The 23,122-nt window shown below is 42.8% G+C and overlaps 1 protein-coding gene across 1 annotated transcript; it reads right to left on the reverse strand.

Moving 5' to 3' along the window:
* Positions 1–17,065: 17,065 nt before the first annotated feature.
* Positions 17,066–20,749, reverse strand: Usp51 (ubiquitin specific peptidase 51). Its single transcript, XM_071606045.1, has 2 exons — positions 20,592–20,749; positions 17,066–19,797 (listed from the first exon to the last, which is right to left on the reverse strand). Exon 2 carries the CDS (start codon positions 19,746–19,748, stop codon positions 17,619–17,621), a length of 2,130 nt encoding a protein of 709 aa, XP_071462146.1. The 5' UTR covers positions 19,749–19,797; positions 20,592–20,749; the 3' UTR covers positions 17,066–17,618.
* Between the last annotated feature and the right edge of the window lie 2,373 nt (positions 20,750–23,122).

A 23,122-nucleotide genomic window follows, 5' to 3' on the forward strand; every position in this document is an offset into this window, starting at 1 on the left:
GACATGATCATTATTTGCTTCAGTAGGCCATAATGAGGGAAAAGGAATACTCCAAACTGAGCAAAATAGGACCCCACGAACTTCAGGATAAAACTGCTCTTAGTCGCAAGGCTGAGGACCAAAGTCAGCCCACAAATTGACCCTGGTTAGTGAATATCTCAGCCCCACAGACCTCAGGGCTTGGTACAGATCAACATAATCTGTGTTGAACAATCGGGCTGAGGTAAGAGGGAGGTGGCACTGCAGTCCAGCACCTCAGGGTCTCCTTTCCCTCTGAAATTGTTTCCTTTCTGCTCTGTGGCAGCACACACCTTCTTCCCCACATTCCCCTACACGTTGGCCAAAGCCTATGTTCCTGTTGTCCACCAACTGTGTCTGGCCTTTCATCTGGGCCACAGTCCCTGGGGCAGGTCCCAGAAGCCAGGGTGCCATGAGTCATTCTAGCCACCTCACCACCGCTCCTGAACATGTGGCTCTGGGCTCCCTAATCTAGGACCTTGTCTCATGACTCGTATTTGCATAAACTCATCTCACCCTCCCAGCCTCCTGCCTCCCATTCTGATTGAACAAACCTTAGTTCTCATCCTCATCCCATTGGCTGAATGGTGCTCACAGGCATGTCTTTGACCCCAAAAAGTGACAGGGCAGAGAAGAGACATTGAATCCCTTCTCCCTGAAGTTCACAACCCCACTTTGCCTCCCAAGTCATACAGTAATACACTGACCTCTCTAAAGGTGCACACATATATCCCCAAACTCAGCAACACTCACCTCCCACATACCCAGGCACTTGTAGATAGGACACCACCCCAACCTCAATTTCTCCTGTGTGTTTGTAGATTTGCATTTCCAACCAGACACATACCAAAGTGCAAGCACACACACACACACACACACACACACACACACACTCACCAATTGGTTACAGTACATGCACCCCACAAACAGGAGTGACACATATAATCACCAAAATCACATACATAAATGTACAGGCGTCCGTTAGTCACACACAGCAAACCCAAGCCCACTAATAAATTCCTATGCATGCACAAGGATAGAGGAATATCCAGGCATTTAAAAATCCCAGAAACAGGTAGCAGGGATGTGGCTCAGTTGTAGAGCGCTTGCCTAGCATGTAGTTTGATCCTCAGCACGACTTAAATAAAATAAAGTTATTATGTCCATCTACAATAGAAAATATTTATTAAAAAATCCCAGAAACAGGCATAAATGCATATATGAGCACATACTAGGAGGCTAACACACCCTGAAGACACTGGTACACTCACTGATACAAACACACTTACATGTAAGTGTACATAATGTATAAATGGGTACACACACATACACACACACACACTTGAGAAGAAGCTAATTATGAATAACAAACCAATCTCTACTTTAAGAGGGAAAGAAGGTTAAAGATGCATATCTGAGCCTCTGTTTTTTTCTGTCTTTCCCAGGCCTAGAAGGCACAGATGTGACACTAATGATCTGGTAGGCATGCTGTCGCTCCTATCTTTCTCAGTCTCTCTCTTTCTCTCTCTCTCTGTTGAATAGAAACACACACACACACACACACACACACACACACACACAACTGCCCACATTCTCAGTGAGGGAAGAAAGGAATACTCCAATCTGAGCAAAATAGGACTCTATGCTCTGAGCAGCAGTTATGAGGAGTCAGTGGTGTTACAAGCTTCCCTTGAGATCTGGGACCCAGAAGAACCCAGGTCCTGGCGCCCAGCCTAGACAGCTCCAAAGGCCAGTCATGGCCCCTGCTTCTCTGCTTCTCAGTGCCTTCTCTTCAATGCTCCCTGCTTCCTCTCCCAGCTGTAAGGCCTCTCTTCCCTCCTGGAAAGGGCCTCTTGGAATGTAGCTGCAGAAAGAGAGCAGGCATTTCTGTTGTTCCCTTGGAACAATGGTCTCAGGAATCCCACCTCAGAAAGAAGCAAAGTGCATGTGTGCAAGGAGGATAAAGGAATAGAAACTGCAAGACAATGAAGAAGATGTTAGCATGTAAGCTGGCTTCCACATATCTGGGGAGGAGAGGAATGAGAGCGGGGGTGAGGCCGGGGTGGGGTGTCAGGGGGTTGGGATCCAACCTCTGATGTGAAGCTGCAATCACAATGAAGATTTCCTAAGAGCCAGGCGTGGTGGGGCATGCCTCAAATCCCAGTAAATCTGGATGCTAAGGCAGGAGGACTGAGGCAACCTCAGGAGCTTAGTGAGACTCTGAGCAACATAGCAAGACCCTGTCTCAAAAATATTGCAAAGTGTAAAATGTAATTGGGGTGTAGCTTGGTGGTAAAGTACCCGCAGGTAAAATTGATTACCAGTACCAAAAAGTAAAAACAAATAAACACATAAATTAGGAAATATTTCTTATGATGTCCCAGGAAGGCTAACAGGTCACTTTACTCCTTGGATCTCTGTAAAATCAGACCGATCATCTAGAAGCTCAGTCATCTTCATGCTGGACTCTGATATGAGGCTTGGATCCTGTAATTAAACAACAACAACAACACTGGAACCTTCTAAAGAAATCATATCGGTCTCTGTTCATCCAAGGGCTCCAGGCACATCTCTAGTCAGTCAGTTCATGGTGTCAGCAGAGGAGGAATGGACTCCTCCTCACACCATGTGACCAATGCCTCACAAAGCCCTCTGCACTCTCTCTATAGACTCCCACAAGGAGGGGTACAAGAGCCCCAGAGGTTGGAGTGGGACACTCAGGTCAACTCTGTGGGTCAAGGACCTGGAAAACCATGTTGTCCTATCCTCCCCTCCCCAGCCAAAGACCCAAATAGGACACCTGTGCCTCTCCAGTTCACACAAGGAGGGGGTGGACTCCTGAGGAGCTAATGTGAGAGCAAGAGCAGAAATTGATTTTGAACAATGCCTCCAAAGGATTAGTGTTAAGAAAGCTGTCAGAACATGGTGCAGGAAGAGGGTGGAAGGACTTGTCCCTAGAGCCCCAGCAACCCAATTCAAGGTCTACAATAGGGTTTCCCTCAAAGTGGCCCCACAGTCTACCCACATGTATACATTCCAAATGGATGTTGGAAACGGTTCTATCAGTGCAGTTGACACCAAAGTGGAGATGGGAAAGCCCTAGGGAAATGAGAGTGCTGCACTGGGTTTACCATGCCCAGAACCCACGGACTACAAGTAGTCCTCTCCTTCCATTCCAGTCTACCAGGTACTGTGCTTGTGGATTTTGGATGGCATTGGTGGTGGGCAACTCAGGGGATGCCACATTCACCTCCTGGGAGAGAGAAGCAAGTTTGGACTGGCTGCTGTGAGTTCCTTCTCCAAGCCCAATCACATTCTAGCCAACTACAGAGGGTGCTCACCAATTACTGTGGGTATCAATAGAAAACGACTCTCTTTCCCAGTCCCATGTACCACAAATATGCACTTTGCTGCCAAGGAGAATTCAGCACAAGAGTAAGCCCTTTTGGGCACACACATATGTTGTTGGTTTGACTGGAAATTAATACCACCACTCTGGAAAACAGTGCACACATTTCACACACACACACACACACACACACACACACACAAACCAGGAATGGGACCAACTTATGACCCAGCTATCCCCTTCCTCTGCATATATTGAAAATTTTAAAAGCAGCATACTCTTGTGATACATACACATCAATATTTATAGCAGCTCGATTCATAATAGCCAAATTATGGAACCAGCCTAGATACCTATCAACAGATGAATGGATTAAGAAAATAGGGATATATATATATATATATATATATATATATATATATATATATACACACACACAGAGAAATTTACTCATCCCAAACGAAGAACAAAATAACTGCATTTGCCAGCAAATGGACGGAAATGGAGAAAATCTTATGAAGTGAAATAAGACCTACTCAGAAAATGAATGTTAGAATGTTTTCTCTCATATGTGGAAGTTTGAGGAAAATAAGGGAAAGAAGGTGGTGGGAGGAGATTGGATATCATTAAGATGTAGAGAAGTTCAGTTGAGAAACAGAAAAACAAGAAGGTGGGAGGATGAAGGGAAGGGGAAAGGAATATGGAACGAATTTAACCAAATCATTTTATATACATGTATGAATGTACCTCAGAGAAACTCAGCTTCATGTATATGTAGAAACGATCAATCAAATGCAAAAAAGTATAGGACTGCAAAGAAGATCCGGAGAGTTTGAGAGGAAAAAAAATGGGATGGAGGAGGGGAGCAACAGGGCAGGGAGAATGGAATTGAAATCAAATTCCTTGTATGTCTAATTTTGTTAAAATGAACACAAATGCTATGCATAATGATCATTCTGTAATACGAAAAACTAAATACAGACTTTTAAAATTAAAAAATGAGAAAGAACTTTTGGTCAGATATTGTTGTACTTGGGAAGAGAGGACTCGGACAATCCATCAACCACTAGGCCACCATTGAAGGTACCAAGTTCCTGGTTGTGGAAACATCACAGATCACACCCAGGCAATTGCTTTAATTCTTCAATAAACACTCTTTCCTTCTGTGACTGCGAGCATGCCCACAGTCACACACACACACACACACACACACACACACACACACAGTCATTTTCATGGGCCCCGTGGGTTGAGTTTCCTGTACGACTTTCACCCCAGGGGCAAAGTATGGGATCTGAAGTCAAAGGTGTGACTTCCCCAGGTCGGCTTGAATGTGTGACAATGGAAAAAGCCTTTCAGGCCTTTGACTCTCAGCATCCTCAACTGAAGAACAGATATGGCAATATAACATTTACTCAACAGCATGGCTGGGAAGTTAAATGAGATACAGTGTGTGAAACTGCCTTGTACAGTGCACAGGGTGTTAAGCACATATGCCGATTCTTATTCCCAAACACAATAATAGATAGGGGAGCACTATAGAGCTGGCCCCATTGCTGCTGATATGGAAACAAAGGCTGTTATGTCCTGCCTGGTTTCTCTGGAAAGACAGCAGAGTGGGCTGCCAGGCGGGTCAGTCCAAGTACTATCACCCTCATTTTACTAGAATGTAAACACCAAGGGATCAAAATTCCACTGTTTTTTCCACTTTGTTCACTGATGGGTCCCAAACGCATAGAGCAGTACCCTGTGCACACTACACAGACAATAATTACGAAGGGCCCATGAACAGAATTTTTAGCATGTAGCGATGAGGATGTCAATGGTGGTGATTGTGGACAATTTCAGGTGAGTGAGGTACTCACACAAAGAAACTAGCAGATGGCAGAACCTTATTCTTCCCATTTTGACTGAGGGATACAGACGTATTCTTCAAAACCAAGACCACTGAAGCTCCGGAGGTGTGCTTCAAGGTAGCTAAGGCTGTCTTCTGCAATTACACAGTCTGAAAAGTTTGTGCTAGGATGCACTGAAGGTGCTACAGGGTTCTCCCTCTGAACCTGGGGGCAGATTCCTGAATAGAGAAAGACAGGGATGAAAACCAGATCTAGGGCTTATGTTTATTGAGCACCCACTCTGCTCTGGACATTTATTTCTATTAATCAACTTCAGCCTCAGCACAACTGCAAGCAGTAGATTACATAATCCCACATTGCTCCCAGGCAAGGAAACTGGGATTCAGACACCTTAGGTAACTCATCCATGGCTATGTGAGGTCCATATTAAATAGCAGAACTGAGTTTTGAAATTGGGTCTCTCTCTCAGTCCAAAATATCTACTTAGCCATTAAATGTTAAATGACCCTGCCTTCCACTATCTGTGAGCTGGTCCAAAATTCTGATATGGAACATGTCAGTATTTAGGTGCAGTTCCAAACCACAAGAGGGGTATAGAAGCCATAAATTTGAAGAGATGCACAGCGACACAGACACAGAGCATCTGCTATTGAAAGTGCAAAGTTTAATACAGCACATGCTGTCCTGCACATATAAAGAAACTTATTTGTTTTTCAAAATAAACTTACTGTTAGAGTATCTACTCCTATGGGTACTAGGCATGAGGAGGTGGTGACCAGTTACAATTTTATCATTAAAATTCTTCCAGTTTGGATGCCAAATTTTAAGCAACTGTTGTGGCCCTTCCAAGTTCTACTTACTTCCCATTGTCCCTCCACAAAATGATGTCTGGGGATGGGAGGGAGGTATGCAACTTAAGTGATACCATGGAGGAACTGCAGGGGGCCGGGGGTCTGAGTAATCCTCTCAGATTCTCCTGATGGGGCTCTGCAACTTGAATACTGCTTTCTTACTGAACTGTGCTCTTTCTAAAATTATGGATTCCCACTGAGATTCTCTTGTAACTCAAAGTTGACTGCAGTATGCATGCCCCATGTGACAGTTGCCATAGGAATATAATCATTTTTCACCAGACATTATACTGGGTTGAATAGTTCCTTCCACATCTCTCATCTACCTAGAAGCTCAGGAGGTGTTTTCAGTTTGGAAAGTAGGTCTTTGCAGATGTAATCCATTTTGATGAGGCTATACTGGTATAGGGAAGCCCCTGTGGAAGTTACAAGAGAAAGAATACACAGACTCAGAGACAAACAGAGAGGAGAACACCATGTTAAGGTACAAGCAGTGATTAGAGTGAGGCCTGCACAAGCCAAGGAACACCAAGGATTTCTGTGACCACCAGAACGTACAAAAGCCAGAAAGATTTCTCTCCTGGAGCCTTCAGAGACAGCATGGTCCTGCCAGCACCTGCTCTCAATTTCAGCCCCTGGAGCACAGGCGTACACACACACACACACACACACATACACACACACACACACAGGTGGGGGTGGGGGAGAGAACACATATCTGTTCTTTTCAGCTATTACACTTGTGGAAGTTTGTTACTAACAAATGCACCAGTAAGCAAAGTTGTGGATCACATGACTCCAGTATATGTAGATTTATTTACAAAGTCTTACCCTGGTGAAACTTTATTAATATGTATTTCTCAGTAAAGAGCACATGCCAAAATTGGATTTGAAAGGATGTGATTAAAATAAATATGCATAGAATTTCTAGTATTTCCCTCTCTTACTTTAATGGCTCTTTGTGCCCTCCCTGTATGCGTGCACCACCCTTTTATAGAGAGTATGTTCCAAGATCCCTTCTCCTCAAATTAGGGTGACTGGGTTGTGCTTGGCATCAATCATGCAGCTGCCTTCTGAACACTTCCATGAGGAGAGTGAGGTATTCTTAATCTCTCCTGAAGCAAAATGAGAGCTGAGGAAGACTCAGGAATGCAGACATGGAGCCCATGCTCCAAATCCACTCTGTGAGGCATGTCTTCATGCAGACTGCAATAAATCCTTCATCTTTCAACAGTCAAGATAGGTCCAGTGTTGGTGGCAATGCTCTGTCTATAATCCACTTTCCCATCCATCTTATGTCTCCACTCACAGGATTTTTCAGGAAATGGTGTAAGATCACTCATGCCCATATAATCCAAACCTTCCTCTCCTGCCGTTTTCCCTGTCTTTTTCTAAGACTTCTTATGGGGAAGAAATCATTTCATGTTACTCCCTATATCTAACTCTCAGACATAATTCCAATACTAAAGGTCACTCTTCTTCTCAAGGAGACATATAATCTTCACACCAACCTGGGGACTTTGGGGCTTCTGGAAGGCTAAAGTTTCATTACAAAAGAATGACAGATGCTACCCTCCAGTACTTTGAAACAGAATCCCACCCTACAACTTTGCTTTTGATTTTGGAAATCACCGAATCTTGAATAAGCGCACACAGCGAGATCATCACTGGCCTCTGGGACCTGAACACATCCCACTTAGATGAGAAAGTCCAATGCAGGGTTGCTCCCAGCTTGAATGTAAAGCAAGAGTGGAGGCAGTAAGCTCCAGACTGGACAGTGATATCTGTAGCCTGGTGGCAACTTTTACTGCTATTCCCTGGAAAACCTAGAAAGACCTGAATGGTGTGGGTCAAAGGGGCTCCCATTTCTGCAGAAATTGGAGGTGAGGGTTCAGTGACTCTTTTGCTCCCAAGGGTGCACAAAGAGACAATCTATTTGTGAATCTTTACCCTTGGGTAGAGGAGAGCAACTTCTCCAAGGGAGCCTGCCAAGATTTACCACAGACCTGGTACACTTAGTGGTCAGGAGGGAGAGTAACTAACTGAGTTATTAACACTGATGTGGACGTATTTGAGTGAAAAATTGTTGGGGAGAGATGGCCCCTGGTTCCTACGAATGCAATGCAGAATATGTAACCATCCTACAGTGACAATTGAAGCCATGGAGGCTGTGGTCTCAGTGAGAGTCTTTGTTTCTACTTACTCATCTATTAAAAATTATTTCCACATGAGACATGTTAAAGTAAAACTTATCAGCAATGCTGGGGATCAAACCCAGGGCCTCACACTTGATGAGCAAACACTCTACCACTGAGCTACATCCCCAGCCGTAAAGTAAATTTTTTAAGTTGGAAAAAGAAGGAAAGGATCATCCAAAAGCTCCTAGGCGCAAACCTCTGGACCAAGGACCAGGGAAACTGGGACGCCCATTAACCCTCCACCTGGACTTATAAGCCGAGATCCCTTTGTTTCTTCAGTCCTAGCAAAGGTGAGCAGGTCATATTTTCTTGAACACAGCCATACAATCGCTTGAAGCTCTAAGAGACTTAACAACCACATGAAATGCGCAGTTTTTCTGGTCCTGTAGCACTCTTTCATGAGACAACTGGGGAGATGGAAACGGTAGTGACTGTAGGTGATGTTGAGTCACTCTTGGTCATTTTTGTGGTCATGATATGGTACTGTGATAATGTTAAAAAAACGGTCCTTATCTGTTACAGTGTATTCCTGGAGGTAATGACTTGATGGGTATACTTGGCTTCTCAGTACTCCTGAGGGAAAAAAGAAAAAAGGAAGAAAGCATGATGGGGCATAGATGAAACAACAATTGAAAGTTAATGATTGTTGAGGTTGATGACTCTTGAATTTAATGGGTACTTAGGGTGCATTGTACTATACCTTCTGCTTTTATGTGTTTGAAATTTTCCAGAATCAAATGTTAAAAATAAGGAAAGGAACACTTGGATTAGTGAGGCACGTGGGGGCAAGAAATGAGAAAGGGAAGACGTGAGAAATGGTCATGTCCGTGGGAACAATAGAAGAGAAATACGAAAAATACCTGTGAATTATCAGTCCACAGGTACTTTTAGGTGTCCTTCCAATTGTAGATGCTCACAGATAAAAGCAAATGGTGCCCCACAGTGAGAAACAACAAATAACGAGAGAGGGGAATGTCTTCCTCGCTTGTTAATCAACCATATTTTGCTCTAAATAGGTATCCCTTTTTTGTCATGGTTGTTATTGAACAAACAAATTCTGTATGTGATCATATGCACCTCTGGTAAGAATGTGGAGGATGTCAGTTTGGAGATTTATGTACCCCAAATAAACCGAGAAGTAGGAATTATTATTATGTGAGCATGGTGGAGAAAATAACTGAGATGCAAATAGGTTTTTCAGGGTCAGAACCAGGGTACACCCCTTTACCAAATTCAGAACCATTTTCAAGGCAATAGAGATATAGCAAAGGAAATTTGAACCTTCCGCTTTCAAACTTTGACCCTAAGGGACACTCTGTTCCTAGGGATCCATTTTCCTGGGGCAGGGGGGTGACAATCTTTCCATAGTGGTGACCCACCAAATATCACATCTCTGTTCATTGTCATGCTAGTGGTTAGACAGGGTACTACCTCAGAAAATTCTCAAATTAGTGTGTGAGTGAGTTTGGAGCAAAAGAATTTCTGTGTATGTGCCCATTTCTGTGTGTGTGTGTGTGTGTGTGTGAGAGAGAGAGAGAGAGAGAGAGAGAGAGAGAGAGATCAGCTAATTCCCGTGGGAATGGGATTGGGCCTGGTGGGAAAGGAGTGGTGAGAAGCAGTTCTAACAAACATAACTACTTTTCTAAAGCAAATATATAGAAAAGTCATCTGAAAAAGGTTAATTCTTATTAAGTATTTGTTGATCTTCGTAAATGCCAACATGTACACTGAAACAATCTCTGGAAGCAAAGAAAGTCACATATTATCTCACCATTACAAATTTTCACTGTATGCGTTGTTATACATTGACTCCCCATTTATATGCTATGCATATGTATGTTGTAAGTGGTCCAGATCATACCAAAAATGAGCATTGTAATCTAGGGGTTTTTTTGCTTGATATTATTTTTATTTGTGGAAGTAGGCATATGAGTACTTGTGAAGATATAAAAATCGGATCACATTTTCCCACACATTGAGCAAATTGTACTTTTAAGAATGAGACAATCAGATGCAATCAAAATGGCCCTGGAAATATAGAGCATCTCATCTCCATAAGCTGGCTGAGTGTAATGACAGATGGAAAGAGCCTCAAGTCTTCCTACCATTGTCAAAATTGAGGTGGGTCCTGGCAGGGTCCAAAGAGGAGAATGTGGTCAAGGATCGATGCTTAGCAGAGGAGACACATGCCCTTTGTAGCATCCAGGGCATGAGGGGTGGGGGGAGGGAATCACTGCTCATTTCTGCATGCTAGTTTCCCATGAGAGATTATGAATCTAAATTGCAAGGATATATCGGTTTACCTTTATTATCTCTGAGGATCTGTTAACATTTCCTTACCACAAGTGATTCTTTATTACAAAGTAGAGAGACATCCCTCAAAATTCTCATGATATTTTCTAAGTATTCTTTGCATTTGCTTTTAGAACATTTACATGAAATGGTTTTAATTTTTCTATTATTTTAAATGTGTGATTAAGTGGAACTGGTACCTGAGGAACATTTAAGTTGTACACCGTCTATGATTGTAAATTTTACTCATTTGAACCCAAAGTGACAGAAAGTAATTGTCACTCTTGGAATCATGTGAGTATTGGAATTTCAAATTTCAGACATAATTTTCACAGCCATGTGCATCACTTGCACACCCAGAATCATTTTAGAAAGAGAGAGGTCAATTTGTGTGGACTTAAGGTCTCAGTCCCGATTGTAAGTCTATGTGGTATAATGAGAATGATGACAGTAGGCATCCCATTGAAGCTAATATTTCAATGAATAAGTAGTCAACCCATGACTTTTAATGACTAATGTGTTCTCTACACTTTTCTAGGGAAAATGAAGGTAGCACTTAAGAAAAGAAAAACAAAATTCTCCCTTTGGTCTACTTTGATCCTATTAGAGAAACATAGAGTAAGCAGGTATGGTAAAGTGGGAAATAAAGTCAAGCAAAATTAATAGAGAGGGGAATAAATCTTAGAAATGGAAGAGACAGGGACAGAGTTTTGTTCCCTTAGAGGGTGGAAGGCCTCTCTTGGTGATGGTTGAACAGCAATCAGAAGAGAAGGGAAATTATAGGGGAAGACTGTTCCAGGTCTAGTAATGAATACAAAGCTCCAGGGATGAAAGTTAACTTGCGTTTTCAGATGGAACATAGAACTTACATGCTTCTCACTTCACTGTGCTCCAATCTCTGTTCTAAGCACTTGATATTTCTTTACATATTGAATACTATCCACAAAGAGTGGTGGACAAACCTAGGGGTTGTTGTTATAATCAGCCTCATTTTACACAGCAGTAATCCAAGACAGAGTGCATTTAGGTCACCTGTTGGAGCTCACAGAGCCAGGGGTGGGCATTCAGGATGCAAACCATTGTTTGGCCCACATCCCACACCCTTATCCACCAACCTAACCTCTCACAACTTAGTTACCTTCCATGTCATTGATATAGGAAGAAAGGCCAGAAAGAGACTTGATTGGCCCAAATTCACACAGCAAGTCTGAAGACACAGTGGGAAAACAGTCCCAGGGCCCTGCCTGGCATTGTAGTCTCAGTGTCAGAACTGAAGGCCTATTTCCTCCTTCCCGCAATGTTCACTGAGCATCCTGTCATGTCAAATCTGATGCCTGGTACTACACATGAGGTACAGTGGCCTCCAGTCAGAAATGAAGTGAATCGATGGGCATTACTTCAATTTGTTGGGCAATGTTTCTCCCTGGAAGTACCCTTTCATTCCCCACTGGAGCCCCATGCACTCCAGGCTGAATCTGCTGGTGACCTGTCTGTGTGCCCTGCTGGTCTCTGAGCTTCTTGATGACAGGGAGCAGTCTGGGCTCATCACTTCCAGCCTGGTACACAGTAGACTCCAGGAATGCCTTTTGCACAGATTTCCAGGGGTTTTTCCCACCAATAGACACAAAACTATGGGATATAAAGTTGCACCAGTATATTTCCAGCAGCATGGGTTTTAGTGACAAAAGGTCATCACTTGCTTGGGATCCTGCCTGGGTGGAGCCTCAGAGTTCTGAGAGCCCCATCTGCTCCTATTGTGTGGGATCCCAGAAGGCTGGCCTGCAGGGTATATGTCTGGATTTGGTGTCAATGAAGGGAAACCAGGAGGGAGGCCAGGTCCCTGGAGGAGATTGGACATACAGTGTGAGTCCTCAAAGACTGAATGCCAGTTGACAGCCCTTCCCCCTGTGGCTCTAGTCATAGCCAGGCAGTGGCTGCAGTCTGCCTTTTGGGATGCTGGCCTCAGGAAAGTGAGGTCACTGAGGGGAAGAGGCCCAGGTGGGAAAAAGAAGCCTGAGTGGGGTTTCAGAGAGCCGATTTTAAAGGTCCCAGGGCCCCAAGAGCACAGAAGCACATTTTTTCCTGATCTTGCTCTTTCTATGCCACCCTTCACCAGCAACATACCCCAGGACCTGCTGCACATGGAAATCTATGAAAGCAGCTAAGATGGAAATCATTCTGGAATCAGCTCCATCAGAAATGGCCCCTGCTACTCAAGTCTGCTTACCTTGTCCTGTTTTGTTTATCTGTTTGGTGTTTTGTTTTGTTTTTTTTTTTTTGCTTGTTTTATTTTACATGAACTCACATCAGAGATTCTGAAAGTGCACTCCCCATTCCCAGAGCATAAGCATCAGTTATCAAAATGTCAGCAAGGAATGAGAAACTCTGGACGGGGCACTTCCCATCTGTTTTACTGAGTCCATCATGAGATTCAGAGGCAGGCCAATTTGTAACTAGTGACTTTCAGAAAGGCCTAAACCACCCAGACCCAATCATTCCAATTCTGGCAAAAATAATGCATCACACCAGTGTGACATGTTTTCCCATGTGACCATTATTGGTGAAGAAGAAGTTTGTTTGGTAATGATAGACTCTGGGCTGACTGAAGGGGTGTATCTGGTCACTACAACTGCTTTCACAAAACATTCGAAGCACAGTTGCAATCCCACTTCACCTACGTTAGGTTGTGGATTGCAAGTGCCCTTGTATGTGTGTTAGCTAATGTTCATCTTCATGTCCTTTCCCTTAGTGAGGGACTCTGGCTTATTTTCTTTGTTCCTGGTTTTGCATTCCTAGTGCCTGTCACAGTGCTCCTTTTCCATGTCCTGCATAAATGAATTAGGAGACCCTGGCTTTCTCATGGGTCTCACCTTACCCATGACTAAATGGAGGCTCAGAAGACCTAAGTCCTTGTAAACTGTGCACTGCCTGTCTTTATTAAAAGAAGTAAGGCAGTCTCAGAGAAGCTAGGATCCAAGCCACGGGTTCAGCAGCCAGCCAAAAGCCAAGTCAACATTTCCTTGTAAGTTTGCTAACTCAGAAATGAGGAATACATTTTTACCTGCTGGTGTATTGCCTCTTTCTTCTGAGTGCCCTTTTTCCTTATTATGTTTGGGATCTTTGAAAGCTGCATGGTATTAATATCACTGCTTGGATGAAAAGTAGGTGCAATGTAAGAAAGAACCCAAATTATTGCAGTTTGTAAAGCCATGGATTGCCTGTAAGGAGCAGCACCACCTTTTGTTTAAGGCCTTGAACTCAGGGCTTGATGTTCCACCTCTTCCATATCACTACTGTTTATTTTTGGGAAGACTTTCGAACTCTCTTGCTTCCTATTTCTTGTTTATCATGCATGGTCAACATTAAGGCAGACTCTAATACAGATCCTGTATGACAAAGTGAAAAATGCGTCAGTTGAAGAATACGTTGGTGGTGGAGGATTTAAATCTGAGGTCTGGGGCTGGGGTTGTGGCTCAGTCGTAGAGTGCTTGCCTAGTACATGTGAGGCCCTGGGTTTGATCCTCAGCACCACATAAAAATAAATAAATAAAGATATTGTGTCCAACTAAAAAATAAATATTAAAAAAACTGAAGTCTGGTCAGGCAATCCTTGTAATGTGCTAGGACATGTTCTTCCAGATAGGTAACAATTTTTATTCCCTAAGTGTACTAGAAAGTCAAAGGAACTATTTGAACACTAACAAATGGGACAAAGCATACAACCAGATCAGTGGCTGAGCTGACACCTGCTTCTTAGACTTGTATGGGAAATTCTGGATTCTAAGTATGACATGATGTAGTTCATGTGAGGTCACTATCCGCTCCATTTTCCACCCTTTGTGATCTTAGGAATGAGTTGCCCCCAGCTAACTATATAGCTATGTAAGTATGTTGAAAACACTTGGCTTCAAGTGACAGGATTCGTACTCAAATTAGCTTAAGTAAAGTGAATGATGTTATTGACTCAGCTGGATTTTTGGAGGCTTCAGGCACAGCTGAATTCACAATGTCCAAATGATACACTCTGGAATCTTTCTCCAAAACTCTGATTCTCTTTTTTCCTCATGGTATGCATTTTGAACTCTCAGATTCATGTCACCCTAACCTAGATATACTGCATAGATATAGGGTGGAAGAAATGCATTCTTTTCTTCTAGTGTCCATAAACAATTTAGCAATAGACTTAGCTTGGCCCTACCTGGGTCCTATGCCAACCCTTAGAAGAATTACTATTGTGGCAGTGGTACAGATAATTGGAAATTCTAAACTGTCTCAGCCTGAGATGTGTCCACTCTGGGTACAGAGACAGAGGCAGGGCAAAGTGATTCATAGCCCCACTCCATCCACAAAGAATGGAGGAAAATCAAAAGTGATAAATGAACTATAGCTCTCCCATAAACATAAGCCACCAGACATCACTCCTCGGTATCAGTTATAATGTTCAGTGTGATATATAACATTGTGGAAAGTTGAGGTACAGTCACAGGGAAGGCAAATTATGTTCTAGACCTATGAAAGATAGGTCTAGAACATAGTTGTGAGAGACTGTGGGGGGGTCTGAGGGACACTGTGATGAGGGGTAGTATTGCCACATATATACCAGAGAGCTCAGCTGTACCTTCAGCTATTTTTCCCCACTCCCACCCAGTCTCCCATGACTGCCAACTATTATGACTGCGCTCTTTTCCTTACATTGCACCTGGGCCTTCCTCCACACCCCAGGAAGAAATTTCTTAAGACATTCTCTGCAGCTGAGCAGCATCTCACATGTGTTTGGAGAAGATACTGCACTGATCATAACATATGACAGCACTGGGCATTTGATGAAACCTTAATGGATGAATGAATGAGTGAAAATACAGTATTGACAAGGTGAATAGAGCAAATAATAGAACTCTCTCCCACATTCAACAAACATTTATTAACACGAAAATGAATAAGGCTTGGCCCTCTGTTGTCAGGATGGATACCTGGTGCAGAGGGGCAGACAATCACAAAGCTACAGTAGAATCACAGTAGAATAAGTACTATCACCGAGGTATGGACAAAGTACTTTGGAGGCACAGTGAGAGGGGTAAGGGATGGGTGACAGTTATCCAATTTATGCCTGCCTAGAGTATCCAGGGAAGGTTCCAGAGACGTCATCTGTGAGTTGGGTCTTGAATAGTCAAGGAAGGAGCCTTGCAGGCTGAGGCTCAGAGACCTAGGTAAAGGCCAGGTTAAATGAGGGGTTCAGGGAATCAGGCATGAATGAACAGAAAAGGGAAATAATAAGGAATGCACAGAAGGACCGCCAAGCACAAACCCATAGCTCTACTGTGGAAATTAAAGGTCTTATTTCCCCAAGAGTGGAAAGACAGAAAGCAGAGAGGGTGGGAGGTCCTCAGACATGGGTCCCTGCCACTTCCTCAATCAGGCAATGGGGGCTCAAACACCAAAGACAGAGCTTCACAGTTGTGATCTAAGTTTTCTAAACCACCAAATTATCTAAAAGCCTCTTTTCAGAAGCCAAGAATTTGTGTGAATAATGCAGTTCTAAATGGGAAAGCCCCTGATGTTTTCATCTTTCTCAGATGCAGTTGATTCTGCCTAAGTAGCTCTACTTCCTTCAGGAAATCAGAAGGGGCATGGAATCTGAGAGGGAAAGGTGGGCTACTGTTCAGGCCTCATAGCCATCTCACAGACGGTAAGATAAGGGTTAAAGTGTCTATTTGTCCCAAATTTTACTTCTGTATTAACACATAATTCAAAAGATATATATATTCACAAACCCTTTTGTCTTGTTATTCCTGTCTCCTGTGTTTACTCCTTCTATACCCGTCTTTTAATATTCTATACTGTATTTTGATATACTTAAATAAAAATAAAACTTTTTAAATTTTTTCTATTTGAATATCTTAAAATTTTCAATTGTCAATTTTTACATGAGTGCTTTTCTTTTTAAAAGTTTTAGTTTTTTATTTTTATCCTTAAATGTTTAAATTTTTGTTTAGCTCTCTCAAATTGAACTTATTTAAGGTTTTTCTATAATTTATAATTGTTTTTCTCTAATTTTTGTTTTTGAAAAATGTTAAGCAAATCTCATCTTTGTCTTGAATTGTTCTTAACTTTCTTCTTTTAAAACACTTATCTAAACTTTACTTGAATTTTCATTCCATTCTTCATATTATGAAAAATTTATAATTATCATACTTCTGTAAACTTAATTTTTCAATATATTTTATGCTTTAATTTTTAAAAATCTATTTTCACTTTAACTTCTGATTTTAAATGTTTTCTTTCTATAACTTTTTAAATTAAAAGTATTTCTTTAATTTTTCTGTAAACTTTTTTAACCTTGTTTTAACTCATTTTACCTTTCTTAAAATTTAAGATTTCTAAATATTCTGTTTCTAAACATTTTAATAATTTTCAATCATTTTTAAATTAAAAAAATATTTCAAAATATTTATTTTAAAAATATTTAACTTAAAACATTTTTAACATTTAAAATGTTCTTTTGAAACTTTAAAAATTTTTTTCTTTCTAAATGTTTTCTTTTAAAGCTTTTAAATTTTTCTTTTAAAATACTCTTTTTCTCGAAACTATTTGGCTGATTGCCCACAGCTGTAACACCAATTGTGAAACTTTTTCCTAATAAAGGAATATTTAAGGACTTCCCACAATATTTTTGTAGAAATAAATGGCATAAGTAGTGTCAGAACACCTCTATTCCCACCTTTCCTCATCTTGAACACTCTTTTCATTTAATTATGCTTTATGTGATCATTTTCAACCCCTTCTCCCTCCCATTTCTAAGGCTGAATGATCACTGGTTAGTATTCATTTTTTTCCTCCTACAGACTCATGGTCCCTATTAAAGTAGGTCCTTTATATCAAAGTGCTAGTTGTCATATAGGTGTTATTGTCACTGTCCGTTCCAGGTAGGTTTTTGTGTTACTTCACGAGGTGCTTGTTGTTTTAAGGGTATTGTTGTCATTGTCCATTCCAGGTAGATTTGTGTGTCACTTCAGGATCCTTACCTAATCATTTCTTTTTTTCTGGTCTGGTAAGATTAGTCTTTCTCTAGACCCTGTTTGTGATAGAACAGCAAATACCCTTCACTGTAGAGTAGGTCCTCAATGGTAGCCTTGGTGATGATGGCATCATCACAACTGAACCACTGGTCCTTTTGTTGACGGATAAAGCTGGTATAGTGGCCACTTTCCAAAGTTCCATGGTGATTAATCACTGCAAACAAGGAATACTTATTCTCATTGGGCACACAATCTGTTGATGATGGCTGGCCTTCTTTCATCCTGCTCTCTTTAGTAGAGGCCAAAAATGGAGTCATGTCCAGTTCCAATGGAAAAGAGATAAAAGTATTAATCTTTCGCCTCTGTTTGCCTACGTGTTCAAACCGTTTGAGATGAAAACAGGCTACAATGGGTAATTTCTTCATTGTGAGCTGTTTGGTAGATTCCTGGTAACTTTGGCAACTACTGCACTTGATTTTGGCACTGCTTCCTAGGTGCTCTGGCCTTGTAAACCACTGTAAGCAGTCTGTTAGTGAGGGGATTCCTGGTATGCGGTCATCCCTGCTCACCGTGCTGTCAGCCCTCTCTGGGCTCTGGGAACTAAATGTGGCACAAGAGCCAGGCAAGTCCAAACTGATGTCCCAGCATGGGTCTATGGTGGTGGAGACACTATGGCAGGTTTGACACGTGACATCTGACTGCAAGCCACCTGTAAAGATTTGGTCTATGATACAATTACAGCAGTTGGGGTTACTGGCCTCCTGCTCAACACTATCATCTTTGCTGTGTCTATGTAGCACATCTAATATTGCAATAAGAAACTCATGGGCATCCTGCTGCCTGTACCCTGCTAAATGTTCTGCATGAATCCATATTAGGTGCAGTAATTTATAAGGAATATGAGGAGTCCGGCTCCCAGAGTACATAGCATGAAAAAGAGAAGACATTTCACAGACCAAACACAAGCTAGGACTTGTCATTATACATTTGTGCTTGTCAGAGAGGAAGAAATCTTTCAGGAGAGGAATATGAGTAAGTGCCTGAACAATACAATTCATAAAACAGGTGTTTCCAAGATTGATTAGCCCTCTCAGGCCTACAGTATACACTGACTTTTTCCTTCTCTTTTTCTTGGGTTTCACCAATTTTGGTTCCTCTTCCTTTGACTCAGAGGTTGACTGTTTCTCTCCAACCCCGGATGACATAAACTGTTGATAAGAAATGTCTGTTGAGGTGGAAGTTAATAATTTCAAAATTTTCTCTTTTGTTTCTTTGGCAATCTGTTCTATATCTTTGTCATATACATAATCCTTACACATAAAGCAATATATAACTCCATGATAGAGGTCTACAGCTAAATTGTGCTGTTTTGTTTCTGCATGTTTATGAATATGTTTCTCAGTAAAGCAGCCAAAGAAGACACAGGAGAGACAAGAGTGGAGTCTGTTCATATGAGTACTACATACATGACAAATGCATGATTTTGCCTTACGTTTCCTAGTCTCTGGGGTTCCACTCCAAACAAAACGCTGGTAGATCATCCTCAGATTCTTCTGCCAGTTCTTAGCTACTTTAAAGCTCTCCACATGAGAGCAGCCTGTAGGACCATGATCAAAGTCAACCTCCAGTAACCAGTCCCCTAAGCCACCTTGATCCCCAGAACCGCCTAGGTCACCAGAGCAGCTTCTCCGCGTCTGGGGCCTGGACCCAGGCCTGGACCTACGCCGGGATCTGCGCCAGGTCGGGGGACGTGACGGGGGTAGTGGAGGCGGTGGTGGGGGCCGCGCTGGAAGTGGGGGTGGGGCCAAGATCCCGTGCCGGCCGCGGGAGCGGGACCCGGGCTGGGGCCGAGGGCGGGGCTTGCGGCGCGGACAAACGGGCGAGGAGCTGCTGTGACAGCAAGGGGGGGTTGAAGGGAGCACCTTCTCGTTGCCGCCAATGTCGCTCCACGTCAAGTTCCCCTCGGGTGCAGGCTTGCGTTCCTGCCACGGCTCCAGCTTCATCTCCTCTGCTTCCTGGACCGCGTAAACCATCGCCGCCCCCAGGGCCTCCGCCTCCATTTTCCCCGCCTTCTGGACTCCCTGCTCCTGAGAGGCTCCTCCTCCACCTCCAGAGGTCCAACGGGCCACGGAGCTGGAGGACAGGGAAGCTTCTCGAAACTGGGCCATCAGCTCACTGCCGAGCTTGAGAAGAAATGCGCCTGGAAAGGAGCCGCGACTGTAGATGGAATGAGACAGGAACTTCTGTGAATGATATGCCCAGCGTCATGGCCGCGGTGCGCCGTTAGCGCTCTCGGGACCCCTCCCACTGGCCCTTAGAGCTCAGCCAGCGGCTGCTGTGAGCTCCACCCCCTCAACCGAGAGGCTCCGGGAGCTGGTGTGCAGACCCAGGCCGGCTACCTGGTTTAAAGGAGATCTGATCATGCGGGTATTGAGGCTGTGGGGAGGAAAGATGAGGAATAAAATGTAGAGAGCGGGGAACAGCCTGAGCATTAGGACAGAAAGGATGGAAACTTCTTTAAAAAAGGCGCCACCCTCTGACTGCCTTTCCAGCCTCGCTTTGGTACAGCTTCCTCTGACGTTCTTTCCTTATATCCTAAAAACACTTGGGTCAACATTTTATCTTAAATATGGCTGAAAGGAGGCCACCTTTGGAAAATGGACTCGAGAAAGTGTTCTCCTGTTCCTATTTTACCTCTGCTTCTAGGTCCGGGTATGTTCTATCCTGTGGCCGAACCCCCAAGTGCACTTTCAGCACGTCAAGCTCTTGCGCCCTCTCATGCTCTTTAGCGCTTGTGCTCTCACACCCCTTTTCTGGCTTTTGCCCCCTCATTTTTTAGGATTTCTCTTTGAATTCATATTTTTTTCTTACTCCCTCCACGCGTCGCCACCCCCATGACTACCTCCAGCCACAGTGCGCGATCCCTGAAGTCCCTGCCCGCTGCCCCCTTCTCCCACCTTGGCCCCCTGCAACGCCCCCAGCCCTGGCGTTTGTATAAAGGTCTGCGTTACCTTGGGCCCAAGGCGCGTGATATAGAACGTCAGCAGCTGCTGCTGTCCAGGCGCTCCTCAGCCAGCCTTCTCTCCTGACCTCTCCTCAGGGCTGGTCACAAGGGGGCCGCCCCCTGGCCCCTCCCCTCTCGACGTGCGGCCCCCAGCCCCGGATTCTGTCCTCCTGCAGTGATGAATGGCACCGCTGTCCCGCGCAGGCAGGCAAACCTCTTCCTGAAACAGATTCTACTGGAGTCAACAACAGCGACAGATTTTAGAGGAAAGCCCCTGGAATGGAGACTCGGGCTTCACCTGGTTCCAGGCCCACTCTCTACAGAAAAAAATGATTAATCAAGGTGGGGGTAAGGGTTTATAGGAACGACAAGTCTCTGGCATGAATCCCTCAGGAACCTTTCAGAATCTGATCCCTGGGAATAAAGTGGAGAGAGGGATATTATCCTTGAGTATAGAGCAGAGGAAGCATAAGCAAGGGGTTCTGGCTCAAACAGACCTGAACCTAAGTATTTCCTGGCTGTATGACTTCAGGTACAAGACTTAAACTCTCTGAGCCTTACGTTGTGCCATCTGTTAAATAAAAATGGGAATAATAATCTTCATGTATTAACACTAAATAATAATGCAAATAAAGTAAAAAGGTCTTTATGGAAAGCCTTAACATTTATATCTCTTTGCTATCCCCCACTTTAAACAGCTGATAGCACAGTGCTCCCATACAGAGAATATAGGAAAAGAGAGGATCATTCTGTTCATGAACTCTCTCAAAGTTGCTACTCAGTTCACCTGATTATCCATTATAGGCACTTCATGCACAGGAATGTACATGAAGTGTACATTTAAATGTACTACTGTGCTAGGTACTCTGTGCTATGAGAAACAAATGTACAACAATTTGTATCCTCAGGAAGTTCATAGCCCAGGATGATTTTCCTTCACTTTGACAAAAACAGAATCCAAGACCACAATCCCCAGGAAAGCTGCTAACTCCAGAGCCCATGACCAATACCAAGATTATTACTATTTTTTAGTGAAAATATTTGATGCTATGTTAATCTCCCTTGGAGATTCATGCACCTTCCCTCTAAATGTCAAGATTGGGATTCCACTCTCCTAGGTTCAGGAGTAGGATTTAATAGATGCCTCCCCACAATGGATGTCAGTGGTTTTAGGACATTGAACAGATTCATTCATATATTTGACTTTTCTGAGTGAGCATAGACTAATGTGCTCTTCAAGAGAATAATCGTAACTATTCAATTCCCCCACACTGAGTATATGTTTAGAGGTTGAAATAAGAGCCAGTCTTCTTTCAGAGGAATTTGTTAGCAGGAACATTTGCCTGGAAGTCAAAAGAGCAGTGTTCTCATACTTTCCCATTGTTATTAACTATGTTTGTATCCTTGGGCAAGCCACATGTCATCCTTGAGGTTTGGTTTGCTCTAGTAAGAAAGAGCTGGTTTGACCTGTCAGTCAGCTTTTCATCACTGTAACAAATACCTAAGAATAATCAGTTTAAAAGAAGAAATATTTTGACTCATGGTTTCAAAGGTTTCAGCCCATGGGTCCCTAGATATTATTACTTTTGGACCTGTATCAAGGAAGTACATCATGAAGTGTATGGTGAAACAAAGCTGCTCACCTCATGGTGACTGGAAGCAGAAAATATGAGACAGAAAGCCACCAGAATTCCAATGTACTTTCAAGAACAAGCCCCTGTTTACCTAATGTCCTTTCAATAGGCTCCACCTTCTAAAAGTTCTACCAGCTCCCAGTAGCACTACAGGTTAGTGACCAAATCTTTTAACACCTGTGCCTTTGGGAACCATTTAATATCCAAATCATAGAAACCTGTTAACCAGTTGTTAACTTAAACTTATATCAACTTTGCAAGAATCCTAATGCAGTTTCCAACTTAAAGATATTTGACCCTGTTACTAGTCTACGTATTCTGTTAAAACAAAATACCTAGGTATGGGTAATTTATAAAGAACAGAAAATTATTTCTCACAGTTCTAAAAGCTGGAAAGTTCAACATGGAGGTGCCTTCAGGATTGGTGTCTAGTAAAGGCTACTGTCTATTTCCAAGATAGTACTTTAGACATTGCTCCACCAGAGGGAATAACACTGTCCTCAAAATTGAAAATCAACATATTACAGTGACTTGGCCATGTCAATGTTTATAACAACTCACTTCATAATAGCTAAACTATAGAACCAACCTAGGGCCCTTCAACAGATGAATGGATAAAGAAATGTGGTAAATATACACAATGGAATATTACTCAGCCTTAAAGAAAAATGAAATTATGGGTTTTGTTAGTAAAGGGACAAAGTTGGAGAATATCATGCTAAGTGAAATAAGCCAATCCCAAAAAAAACAAAGGCCAAATGTTTTCTCTGATATGCAGATGCTAATGCACAATAAGGGGCGGGTGTCTGAGGAAGAACAGAGTTACTTTAGATTAGGTAGAGGAGAGTTAAGGGAGGGGAGGAGATATTGGGATAGGAAGGATAGTAGAATGAAACAGACATTA

This window comes from Marmota flaviventris, chromosome X (assembly GCF_047511675.1).
Source record: "Marmota flaviventris isolate mMarFla1 chromosome X, mMarFla1.hap1, whole genome shotgun sequence".
NCBI classification, from domain to species: domain Eukaryota; kingdom Metazoa; phylum Chordata; class Mammalia; order Rodentia; family Sciuridae; genus Marmota; species Marmota flaviventris.

Bases quoted from the DNA above. Each gene is read 5' to 3' on its own strand.
- Usp51 (XM_071606045.1), bottom strand. From the start codon at position 19,748: ATGGCCCAGTTTCGAGAAGCTTCCCTGTCCTCCAGCTCCGTGGCCCGT.